The following is a 12313-nucleotide window of genomic DNA, read 5'->3' on the forward strand; positions in this document are numbered from 1 at the left end:
TGGTGGGCTACCATGTCTGGGGTCGCACAGAGTCGGACACGACTGAAGCGACTTAGCAGCAGCAGGAGCAGCAAGTGACTCACCTCTCACACACACCACTCCGATCTCTTTAAGGAGGTTATTTGGATTAACAATGTGTTTGGGGATGCCTCACGTGCTACACTTATTTAAATTAAACCAGAAATTTAAATACCACTGTAACACTTTGCTTGGTTTGGAATTACTAAGTAGTATCATTTAGTTGAGAGGAATTTGAACAGTTTGCTACAGTTTTTGTCTGGAATGTATGTCTTCTCTGCAGCTTTCCTCTCCTAGGACGTCTTAGGAAAGGCTTACCTATGAAGGAACTTAAGAAACTTAACCTGTGAAAGAAGCATATTGTGGTGTTTGGCAGCTCTGATTGGTGAATTTAATCACTAAAATTCTGTGTGCATAAATTTGCTCTGCCCCTTGGAGATAATACAGAATTTCAAATCCCTCTTCCACTTGAAGGGGCTTCCCTGGTGGCTCAGAGGTTAAAGCATATGCCTCCAATGCGGGAGACCTGGGTTTGATCCCTGGGTCGGGAAGATCCCCTGGAGAAGGAAATGGCAGTCCACTCCAGTATTCTTGCCTGGAGAATCCCACGGACGGAGAAGTCTAGTAGGTTACAGTCTATGGGGTCGCAAAGAGTCGGACACGACTGAGCGACTTCACCTTCACCTCACCTCTTCCACTTGAAAGCCCTGAAAAGTAATTGAAGACTACAACCACACCTTCTCATCCTGCCATTCCCCACGTGAGGGATTTGGACTAGATCAAGATCTCCAGGGTTACCTCCTACTCTAAAACTGAGTAAAGACTGTTTCCAATAGTGAAATCTATTCGAAAGATGAAATCCAGAACAAAACATTCTGTGGAGGGCAATTGGAGTGAAAGAAACAAGTTAAATACTTTCCATCAGCATGGAATAGGTTCTTGAGTACTTTTGCCTTTTCCAAAGTACCCCATTTCCCCATTTTTAATTACTGTGACAAAAAAATATGTTTAATTGCCAACCTAAATTATCATCCATATCATAAATCGCTCTATACATTGAAGGTAAAAATATTACATAATTTTAAAGCACTTCCTTCAGTTCTTAAATAATGTAACCCACGATTTTTACTTCAAGGTTTCCTTGAGTGGTGGTTTTCCAGTAATTGAGTAGATTTCGAGAGAGAGCATCAGACTAGTGTTAGGTTCCTCTTGCAGTACAGATAAGTGATCCTTTGATCTTTTTTTAACCTCACAATTTTTTATAGTTGCTTAACGCTATAAGTTGTTAACAATATAACTAGCTTCTGTGTCCCCACAGTAGTATGTAGCTATGGGATTAAAGCAGTAGAAGATATGTACAGGCCCGAGTTCTTTCATTTGCTTATTTAATACGACACCATTCAGTGTGCTTGCTGGGGCTTCAGGAGGGTGGATTAAGGTGATGCAGTTAGAGTCTGAAAGGCCTGCATCCAGCTGGGAAAGTTGGTCACACAAATGAAGCACTCCAGCAATTATCTACTAGCACACGGAACATACCTACAAGTTACTTGGTTCACAGAAAGTGTGGAAAGGTGCTTTCCAGGTTTTATATACTGTGAAATTAAGGCAGATCTAAAAGTTTTTAAAACTCATAATAGATTATTGGTTTTAGGGTACAGATTAAGAGTTCTTTTAAGCCTTATTTATGCCATTTTTACTTGCTAATAGTTAAATGCTATGTCTAGTTGACCATCAGTGGTCTGTTTAAAACTGCTTTCTTTATAACCGTGGATATGTTCCAAATTAAGGTATTTCTGGATACTTGAATGAGAAAAGCACCAAAATGAGAATCAGTACATCAGGATTCTACTTTTCTCTTTGTCACTCATGAGCAAACTGTAAAAGATAACACAAATAATAGGTATAGATATAGGAAATAACACTGTACATGCTATGTAGTGAAATAACACTTATATAGGAATGTTGAAGTTCCTAGATTTAGCTTCTGTACTTTAAAATCAAAATTTAACCTTTTATGTTTCAGTTCCTTCTTGCACAGAAACCCACTGTGGTTACATTTAGATGTGATAGTAATGATATGACTAATAGTCTCACAGTTGTTTTCTGTGAGATGAAAACACAATTGGGGAGCTTGGAACCTTAATACAGAGATGGTGCCAGGATTAGCTGGGCTGATTAGCTGTCGTACTTGGATGTTGTAATTCATAATGTGAAGTGACGTTTACATTTTCTTAGTAGTCTTGATAGGAGTTTTGAATTTTGTAAACAACTGAGACTAATGGGGGAAGTTCTTTTGTGTATGTGTTAGAAGCAATCATTATACCATCCAAACTGAATCCCTTTTTGTTAGAAGCAGGTATTTTTTGTATGACTACCATTAGTTGATTCTGTGTAGTTTTGATTCCCTTAGATACAGGGGAGGACTTTGCTCTGCGTAACGATAACTATTGTTTATATTTAAGCAATAGATTTGGATACTAGTCTGTAAAGCTTGATAGACAATGAGTAAATATGACTACTGGGTAAAAAGAGCTCTTAGACCTAGTTATGTAGTTACCACCTCAAGTCAAGGATTGGTTTAAATTCCTGACTGCCCATGAGCCCAATCACTTGTTAAAGGTTAAAGTGGCTGAAGTATTTTACATACACTTTTAACATTCTTTCCCAGAGTTCCTGTCTACATAGTATACAACAGTTTATACTTTTCCCTATTTTAATTGAATCTTCCTGGTCAAACCCAGAGGGAATACAAAGAAAACCATACAGGTTTAAGAACTGCACAGTGCATTTAGGTCCAGGCTCCATTACTTACTAGCAGCATGACCTCGCTATTAAATTATTTCTGTGAGCCTCTACTTCTTTCACTGTAAAATGTGAATGATAGCAGCTAGTTCAAAAATTTTATGTATGGTTAAATGAGATAACATGTAAAAAACACTTAGCATGATGCAGGGTTTCCATAAATGTAGGTTCCCTTCACCTGTGGATACTCAACATACATATGTAAGATCAAAGATCTTCAATCCTTTGATGATAACAATTTGATCTTATTAGAGGTTTAAATTGGGATTGGAGGTACTAATATTATAGCCTAAAGATGAGCATAATTATGTTAAACCCATGCAGGTTTCCCGGAGATATTTTAATTCACATTAGTGTGATGATATAATAACACCTCTAGGAGAGTATAGCATAAAGCAGCCTACAGAGAGCCTACATAACTACTGTGTCTCAGTGTTACCTATTTCTTGGGAAGATCATCACACCTTATCAGGTATTATGAGGATTAAGCAAAAAGAAACCGAATTTATAGTGCCTGACCTAAGGTAGGTCGTGCAAACTGTGGTAAAATATACACACATAAAATTTACCATGTTAACTGTTTTTAAGTGTACAATTCACTGATGTTTAAGTATGTTGACAGTATTGTGCAACCCATTGCCACTATCAATTTCCAGAACTTTTTCGTCATTCCAGACTGAAACTCTGATCCATTAAACAATAATCTCCCCAGGTAACCTCTGTCCTACTTGCTGTCTCTATGAATTTGCCTACTTTAGGTATCTCCTCTAAGTAGAATTATAGTTTTGACCTTTACTTAACTTAGCATAATGTTTCCATGAATCATCCAAGTTGTAGCATGTATCAGAAAGTCCTCCTTTTTGTAACTGAGTAGTAGTAATTCATTGTGTGTAAGCTACGTTTCGTCTGTCCACTCCACTTATCTCTTGTTGGACACTCTGGTCCTTTCCTCCCTTCTGGTTACTGTTTATACCCAAAACATCCTGAACATAGTGAACAGTGGTGTTCAGATACCTGCTTGAATCCCTGCTTTCAGTCCTTTTGTGTATATGTGGAATTGCTACAACATACAGCTTATGATATATTGTAACTGTTATTAGAGAAGTTATTTTCCAAGGCCACCACATAAAGTAGCCCCAGTCCCAAACATCACAAGGCAGCTGTTTATCTTAGTTTCCCAGTAACAGTTTGAGAAAGAGAGAGGAGAGGAAGGACAAATATTTTCTTTGCTCTTAGCCAGATTGGTCACTGTGTTCCTGCTGGTATCTGTTGAATGCCTTTTTCAAGGATTATTTGCTTTAAATATTAAGAGAAAAATGCTGTCCAAAATTTAGGGCTGTATCTGATTGTGATAAATTAGTATTTTACAAGGCCCATATAATACTGGGCCAATGAATGTGACAGTCCTGCCACCAGATCTGATTTAGAGATAATTCAGTGCCATTTAGGTATTTACATGCCTTGTGCATTTAGGTGCACAGTGGTAGAGAAGACACTAAATATTTTTTGAAAGAATGAATGAAGAGACACTGGAACTTAGATTTTTAGAATCAGTATATAATTTGCCTTGCAACATGAAATATTCCTAAATATTTTGATAGTCAGTAGAAAGCCATATTAAAATTGTTTTCCTACTTCTGCCTGTTTTTAAAAAATTATATTTATTTTTGATAGTGCCATTTAAGGGTAATGCATTTGGCTATGCAGGGTTTCTTTTTTTTAATTGGAGGATAATTGCTTTACAATATTGCATTGGTTTCTGCCATATATCAACATAACTCAGCCATTGTTATTGGTATATCCCCTCTCTCTTGAACCTCCCTACACAGTTTTTTTTTTCTTTTTTATAAAGGGTAGAGTTTTATTATGCCTCAGATCTAACTTTTTAAATATAATTTAATGCTTTTTTTTTTCTTTTTGTCATCAATATGTAGGTATCAAAACTGCTTTCACCAGAAAATGTGGGGAGACAGCTTTCATTGCACCTAAGTGTGAAATGATTCCAATTGAATGGGTTTGTAGAAGAATAGCAACTGGTTCTTTTCTCAAAAGAAATCCTGGTGTTAAGGAAGGATATAAGTTCTACCCACCTAAAGTGGAGATGTTTTTTAAGGTAATTATTTTATACCTCCCTGTCTTACTGTAACTGAGCAACAAGTTTATCACAGAGTCAAAAGATTTAAATACTATTTAAGCTTTGTTTTTTTCTATTTAAGTTTTTGATACTAAAATTATCATTCCAGAAATATTTGTGGAGAATGTGCACTTCAGTTAGTAATGATAATTCAAAAATTTAGGAGAAAATGTCTTTGGAAATCTGTTTATCTTACATTGGAACAAGACAACGAATAAAAAGAACAAATTGAAATTAGCAGTTAGGAAGAAGAGAAAAGGAACAATTCAGTAAATTTTAAAATCTACTGTTGAAGACTAATATGAGGGACTTTTTATAGTCTAATACAGAATATTGTTGTTAATGTGTCTTATAAGCAGAATCATACAACAAAAGATGTTGTGTGAGTCAACAGTTATGAATTTGTATTGGTTTTCTTTACTGAAACTGCTTTTCTCTTTTCATCTCTTTTCATGCTTTTAAGAATATTTCTTCTATTTCAGAAGCAGTGTCATTGTGCATCAGTGAACTGCACAGTTTAAAGCATTTGTCTTATGATTATAATTATACAAATCAAGAATCCATAAAAGAAAAACTTCATGTACAGTTGGGACACTACTTAGAATAAAATGAAAGTATTTTATTTTTTTACCAATCTCTCTATATTGTATGAAGTCTCTTGAATTATCGAGTAACATTCTTGAAGACTTACAGTCTTGTATAAATTCTTACCAAAAGTAAAGTCAAGGGATTATGAAAGTTGCATTCTGGAAGGATTTTGTTCTAGTAGGATGTGTTTTGGTCTTCTTACCATCTCTCTTGACTGATTAAGAAAAAATAAAAATCATAAACTTCTATTTATTTATATAGAGAAAACAAATTCTTTAAAATTACTTTATGACTTAGAATAAGTTATTCCAAAATACTGAATTTTAAAGTAGCTATTGAAAATAGAAAACTTTAAAATGATTGTTGTGAATTAAAGGGTATTTTAAACAAAATTAAATCTTTAGCGAAAATGAATGTTTCTGAGGAATTCATCATGCTCAGTTTATCTGAAAATTTCAAATATTTTATATTTATATTTAAGTTTCTTGTACTCCTATACTTTTTTCTCAGGATGATGCCAATAATGATCCCCAGTGGTCTGAGGAACAGCTAATTGCTGCAAATTTTTGCTTTGCTGGACTTGTTATAGGACAAACTGAAGTGGATATCATGCGTCATGCTACACAGGCTATTTTTGAAATACTGGAGAAATCCTGGTTGCCCCAGAACTGTACACTAGTTGATATGAAGGTACAAATAAAATGGAGATTTGAAAGTAAAGATTATAACTGAGAAATGTCTTTAGTAGTATAGTTTTGAAAAACTCTTTGTTGAATTGCTGTTTCTAGATTGAATTTGGTGTTGATGTAACCACCAGAGAAATCGTTCTTGCTGATGTTATTGATAATGATTCCTGGAGACTCTGGCCATCAGGAGATCGAAGCCAGCAAAAAGACAAACAGGTAGGTAATACTTCAGGCTTTCTTTAATCCTTTGCAAGATCAGGCTGGGATAGAAGAGAAAGGGAAGATGCGAGGAAAAGGAAGGGCAGTTATTGTTTCTGACAACATGAGCCCTAGTTGTTGATTGCTATTTATTTTTAAAGATAAATATCTTCCATGTTTCATATATCCTGGAGAAAAGGATAGGAATAATACTTTACATTTATGAAGCAGATTTCTCATTTATTATCTCAGAGCAAATATTATCCTTTTTTGATTAATTGAAAACTAAGGCTCTAAGATGATAGATATCTTCACAATTAACAAGAGTAAGTGACAAGGCTTTTCTGATAAATGGCCTGACCTGAGGTGACCTCTAAAAATGGTTTGCTATTTACTTGAGCCAGAGAACTCTACAAAATTATGCAAATCAAGGGGTTCAAATCTTCATGTTAAGAACACTCATGAAAATGCCCAGGGTATGCATATTTGAAAAGCCATCAGTCTGAAAGATGTCCCTTTATGGAAGCTATCTGTGTCATCCATCATTACAGTGGTGGAGTTGGTAGGTCTGCCGAGGCCAAACAGTGGGGCTGGACGCAGGGTCAGTGGCCCAGAAAGAGTGCTGAATTTTTACTGCACATGCTCCAAAATGCAGAGGGTAATGCTGAACTTAAGAGCTTAGGTGTGGATTCTCTGGTCATTGAGCACATCCAAGTGAGCACAGCAGTCAGATCATCCCATACATGAGCTCTCCCTGCCACACTGAGATGATCCTTCCTGAAAAAGAACAGATTGTTCCTAAACCAGAAGAGGAGGTTGCACTGAATAATTGCTGCCTCCCCCCACCCCCCAAAAAAGGCAAATAAAAGGTTTTAAAAACGAGCAAGTGGCAGATGTGGAACTCTATCCCAGGTCTTAGAGATCTTACCAAACTCCAATTCTGTTCTTTTCTATTAAAAAAAAAAAATTAGGGCAAGATCTTCTGTATACTTAATATGTAAGAATTATCAGGGCAGCTAATTTTAATTGCTTGTGTAGGAAGCAGTTATCTTTGAATGAAACTGCAAGAATTCATCACTATCTGAACTTTCTGTAGTCTAATTCAAGAAATTAGTTTGTAGGTTCAGATATATTTTTCAGATATATCTTTTGCTATGCAAACTTCATAATCTATACCCTAAACTCAGAAACTAAGTCATTTCAGATAGGAAGAATATTACTAGTAGAATACTTTACCCAATCTCCTTTTCAGTCAAACTCTGACTCTCTGAACTGACTTGGGTGTGGGAATTGGGTGTGAGGTCATGAGTCTCTATAATGGTGGCTCAAATCAACCCTGTTTGCCGGATGTAGTTGCTGGGTGTTTGGGGTTGGGTCTCATGCATGTCTGGTATTTATGTTCTAAGTTTTCTTATTTTCTAGTCATATCGTGATCTCAAGGAAGTAACTCCTGAAGGGCTACAGATGGTAAAGAAAAATTTTGAGTGGGTTGCAGAAAGAATAGAGGTAAGCCTTTCATTGTCTTCTGTATTTTTCTCCAAGAAAATTGTGCTTCAGAAAGAAACAAAAATGAGAGGGTGCAGTGCTTTTCTTTTTTTCCAAAAGGAGAACAAAAGGAGCACTTAAAAAAAATGTCCCAGCTGAACTATCCTCACTGGGACACTGGAACCCCCTGCAGTGAAACTGGCCAATCTGCTTCTCCCAAATACGACTGGGAAACCTGGAATCCTTTCCTCCTTGCCCCCTGCAGGGGAACCTTACATTTCCTACTCGCCTTTCTGTTGCTACTCGGAGTCCCTAGCAAGAGTATAGAATTGGAACTCCATGTGACATTAAAATGTCACTTTATAAAGTTTATGTTTTTATTGTTGCTATAATTCCATGGAAAATGAATGGGGTTTATGGTTATCCAAGGATAATAACTACTTTTTAGAACATCATTTCCATGGGAACGTGCATTTTGAATTCCATACAACTAACTTAAACAAAGATTTATAACATGACTTCTGTCTTGGCTGATTATGTCTTAAAACGTGTTAAACAGAATGTACTAAAACTCTTCGATGAACTATTTTACAGCTTCCTGAATATTAATTGTTTTTTATTATAATAGTAAACATAATTTATCTGATTAAAAATCTTACTCATTAGGTCTTAATTAGGAAGGCCGCTTTCTTTTATATAGAGAGGTTATTTTGAAAAATAAATCCTCTATCATTTTGTTCTGCTTGTCTTAAATTCGGTTTCTTAAGGAAATACTGTGTCAAGTTGTAATTTTACTGTAAACTGTTCTTATAGCACTCATTCCCATATTTATCCATTTTTATCTTTGCCTTCTTTTGCATATTCATATTTTTCTTTTCCAGTTGCTTCTGAAACCAGAAAGTCAGTGCAGGGTTATAGTATTGATGGGCTCAACCTCTGATCTTAGTCACTGTGAAAAAATTAAGAAGGCTTGTGGAACTTTTGGCATTCCATGTGAACTTAGGGTCACCTCTGCCCATAAAGGACCAGATGAAACTCTGAGGATTAAAGCTGAGTATGAAGGTAAATGTTGAATAAATAGTGCATTTCAGGAAGTCCTCCTGATTCTGCCCCAAAATTTTATGTTTAGACTAATAATGCTGAAAAATAATTTTCCACATTTCCAAGGGAAAAAATTTTAAACTTTGATGATGTTTGCCTCCAGAATTTTTAAGGTGCTCTAGGAGCTTATAATGGAGAAGGCAGGAGTTTATAAAAGAATGGATCAGGGAGAAAAAATTGAAAATGCAAGCATGGGAGGAAAATGAAGACTAGAATTAGTCCTTACCTAATCCCCTCAAGCGCTATTTCTAGTACCCTGTAACAGAAAATAGACCCCAATTACAGAAGAAAGGGCGAGGTTGAAGCCGCAGGTCCTCTCAGGTATCTCTAATGGTTGGCCTTTCCTGGGAGACAGTCAGACATGAAATGAAGGAACAATTTCAGAATATAGTATATAAAAGAATGTCTTGATGGGATAGCATCTAAAATAAGGAGCCCTATAGACTGGAATGATTCTCAACTGGAGAAAATATTGGTTGTATATTCCTTCTAAAGGTAGTTGGTATAAGAGTATAGTTATTGAATTTTTAAGACTTTTTTTGAGGGGTGGTGGGTGGAGGTCAGACCCCTACGATAAGCTAATAAAAACCAGATTTCTTGTCTCCAGAAAAATGCAAACATAACATTTTGGATTCCAAGTAGACTGCTGTAGGAAACAGAAATAACTTATGAGTTTATGAAAGAATAAGATGTTTATGAGATGTGATAAAAAAATTTATTGAAGAGTGTTAAATATTTGGGTACTCTATTATTGAATTTAATTCCTCAAGAAGTGTCACTCAACCTCTAGTCTCTATTAACTGTGCGTCTCCCATACCCTGCTGGTTGAAGGACAGCAAGATAGATGCTGGTTCAGGTGGTGTCATTCTTTGTTTCAGTGAGCCAAAGCAGCAATAGTAGAAGGGGCCTTTGAACATTCCCACTCTCATAGAGTGAAAGTGAAGTCGCTCAGTCATGTCTGACTGTTTGCGACCCCATGGACTGTAGCCTACCAGGCTCCTCTGTCCATGGGATTTTCCAGGCAATAGTACTGAAGTGGATTGCCATTTCCTTCTCCAGGGGATCTTCCTGACCCAGGGATCAAACCCAGGTCTCCTGCATTGTAGACAGACGCTTTACTGTCTGAGCCACCAGGGAAGTCCATACCCGTGTGTTAACACCTCCTTAATGCTACAGATCTCAAAGATGGTCAAAACTATTCTTGCTACTTCATTACTTGACATCCAGTAAGTGGCAGGATGAACCTTGTATTTTGAGTATATTTAATAATAGTAACTTAATATAGTGTTTTATCTAGAGACTACTATTAAAGGAACTCAGGGAGTTACTATACAGGGACCCCTTTTTTAAAAATTACCTTGAAATCTGTTTTGAGTGCTTAGTGTAATTATAATTTGTCATTTACCTAGGGGATGGCATTCCTACTGTATTTGTGGCAGTGGCAGGCAGAAGCAATGGTTTAGGGCCGGTGTTGTCTGGTAACACTGCATATCCAGTTATCAGCTGTCCTCCTCTCACTCCAGACTGGGGAGCTCAGGATGTGTGGTCTTCTCTTCGATTACCCAGTGGTAAGATAACTGAATCTTCTAAAAACTTTTATTCACAAGCTTCAAATATGCACAATGGTAGAGAGAATAACATAATGAAATTTTACATACCCGTCAACCAGCTTCAGAAATTCACATCTTGTTGCATCTGTAGCCCTCTCCTGCTGCATGATGTAAAGCATATCTGAGACATGATGGCATTTTATACTTAAATACTTATTTTCTAAGTGATAAAGACTAATTTTAAAATCATAACCATGATATCACATTCATAACTGTCCTCTGACATGTTCCCATAGGGACTGACTTTTCCTAATTTGGCTGATATTAGTTATGTAGTAAATAGTGGATCTATATAAATTGAGTTATTAATACAAATTAAATATCCTTGTGATTTATACTTGATTCTTATTGGAGATCATGAGAATCAAAGAGCCTGATGAATTCCAAGAGTATCTAGGGAAACTGGAGCTTTTGGATCTATAACCTGTCTAGTCCTTGACTCTAATGACATAATAGTTCCACCTCAAGAAACTCTGCCTAAAGAACTTGCTTGGTTACCAAGGAGAGAAGGAGGGTATGGGATGAGTTGGGAGGTTAAGCTTGACATATATACAGTACTATGTATAAAATAGATAACTAATGAGAACCTACTATATAGCACAAGAAACTCTACTCAGTGATCTGCGGTGACCTAAATGGGAGGGAAATCTAAAAAGGAGATACATGTGTATGTATGACTGATTCACTCTGCTGTACAGCAGAGACTTACAGTACATTGCAAAGCAACTATACTCAAAAAAAAAAGGCGGGGGGCCACCATGGCTTTAGCTGAAAAAACCGAAACTCTGCCTGAGCAATGTGTGGCCCCCTAAGAAGTTACTTACTCTACTGTCTTATAGATCTATTAAATTAGTATTGAGTGTATAACCTAGTATTTCTTAAAATTATTGTGCGGATTTGACTTTTATCACTTCTTAAAACTGTTAGAATGATTCAAGTGCAAAGACAAAAGGAATAGCTAGAAAATTACCAAAACAACAAACCTCGAGTTTGTCTAAGAACAGATGATTCTACCCAATTAACCTCACGCCTTATTTTATTGTTTCTGTTGGCCTTTTACCAGGGAGTTAAAGGGATAGTATATATAAAAAGAACTTTACAAAAGGTAAATTTCTTTGCAAGTAGATTCAGTGAGAAGAGTGATAGTTGTATATAACATACCTGTTCCTAGCTGATGAATATTATTTATCACTCCAGATAGTAAAGATGGAAACTCCATCCACAGATCCTACTTTAGAAAAGGATAATATAGTAGCTTTATTGTCTGTGGCTGGTAGGGCTTCTGAGAGTATAGAATAGTTTGCTAGGTGGTATTTTCATTTTATTAATTTACAGCTCAATTTTCCATCTTTTCTGAACCAATAGGTCTTGGCTGTTCGACCATCCTTTCTCCAGAAGGATCAGCTCAGTTTGCTGCTCAGATATTTGGATTAAATAACCATTTGATCTGGGCCCGACTGCGAGCAAGTGTATTAAATACATGGATTTCCTTGAAGCAGGCTGACAAGAAAATCAGAGAGGCCAATTTATAAGAAAGAATATCACTGCATTTTTTTAGGAGGAAAACTATAATTTTCTAGTTTAGCTGCCCCCCCCCCCCCCAAATCAAGATGAAAAGATTTTAAATCATTGAGAGAAAAATAAAATTTGTAAGTGAATAAATGCTTTTCTCCATTCATGGAGTAGTAAAA

At 36.2% G+C, this 12313-nt stretch overlaps 1 protein-coding gene across 15 annotated transcripts in view; it reads left to right on the forward strand.

The window, feature by feature from the left end:
- PAICS (phosphoribosylaminoimidazole carboxylase and phosphoribosylaminoimidazolesuccinocarboxamide synthase) overlaps nucleotides 1-12313 on the forward strand; it is a 64767-nt gene extending 52454 nt beyond the window's left edge. For all 15 annotated transcript variants that reach the window (XM_069594166.1, XM_069594168.1, XM_069594164.1 and 12 more), the window contains 7 exons: nucleotides 4755-4933; nucleotides 6053-6232; nucleotides 6331-6444; nucleotides 7849-7932; nucleotides 8793-8973; nucleotides 10422-10580; nucleotides 11988-12313. In XM_069594166.1, the coding sequence (XP_069450267.1) occupies nucleotides 4755-4933; nucleotides 6053-6232; nucleotides 6331-6444; nucleotides 7849-7932; nucleotides 8793-8973; nucleotides 10422-10580; nucleotides 11988-12154 (1064 nt within the window). In that variant the 3' untranslated portion in view covers nucleotides 12155-12313. The remainder of the gene's footprint in view (nucleotides 1-4754; nucleotides 4934-6052; nucleotides 6233-6330; nucleotides 6445-7848; nucleotides 7933-8792; nucleotides 8974-10421; nucleotides 10581-11987) is intronic.

The sequence above is a fragment of the Ovis canadensis genome, chromosome 6 (genome assembly GCF_042477335.2).
Source record: "Ovis canadensis isolate MfBH-ARS-UI-01 breed Bighorn chromosome 6, ARS-UI_OviCan_v2, whole genome shotgun sequence".
Lineage (NCBI taxonomy): Eukaryota > Metazoa > Chordata > Mammalia > Artiodactyla > Bovidae > Ovis > Ovis canadensis.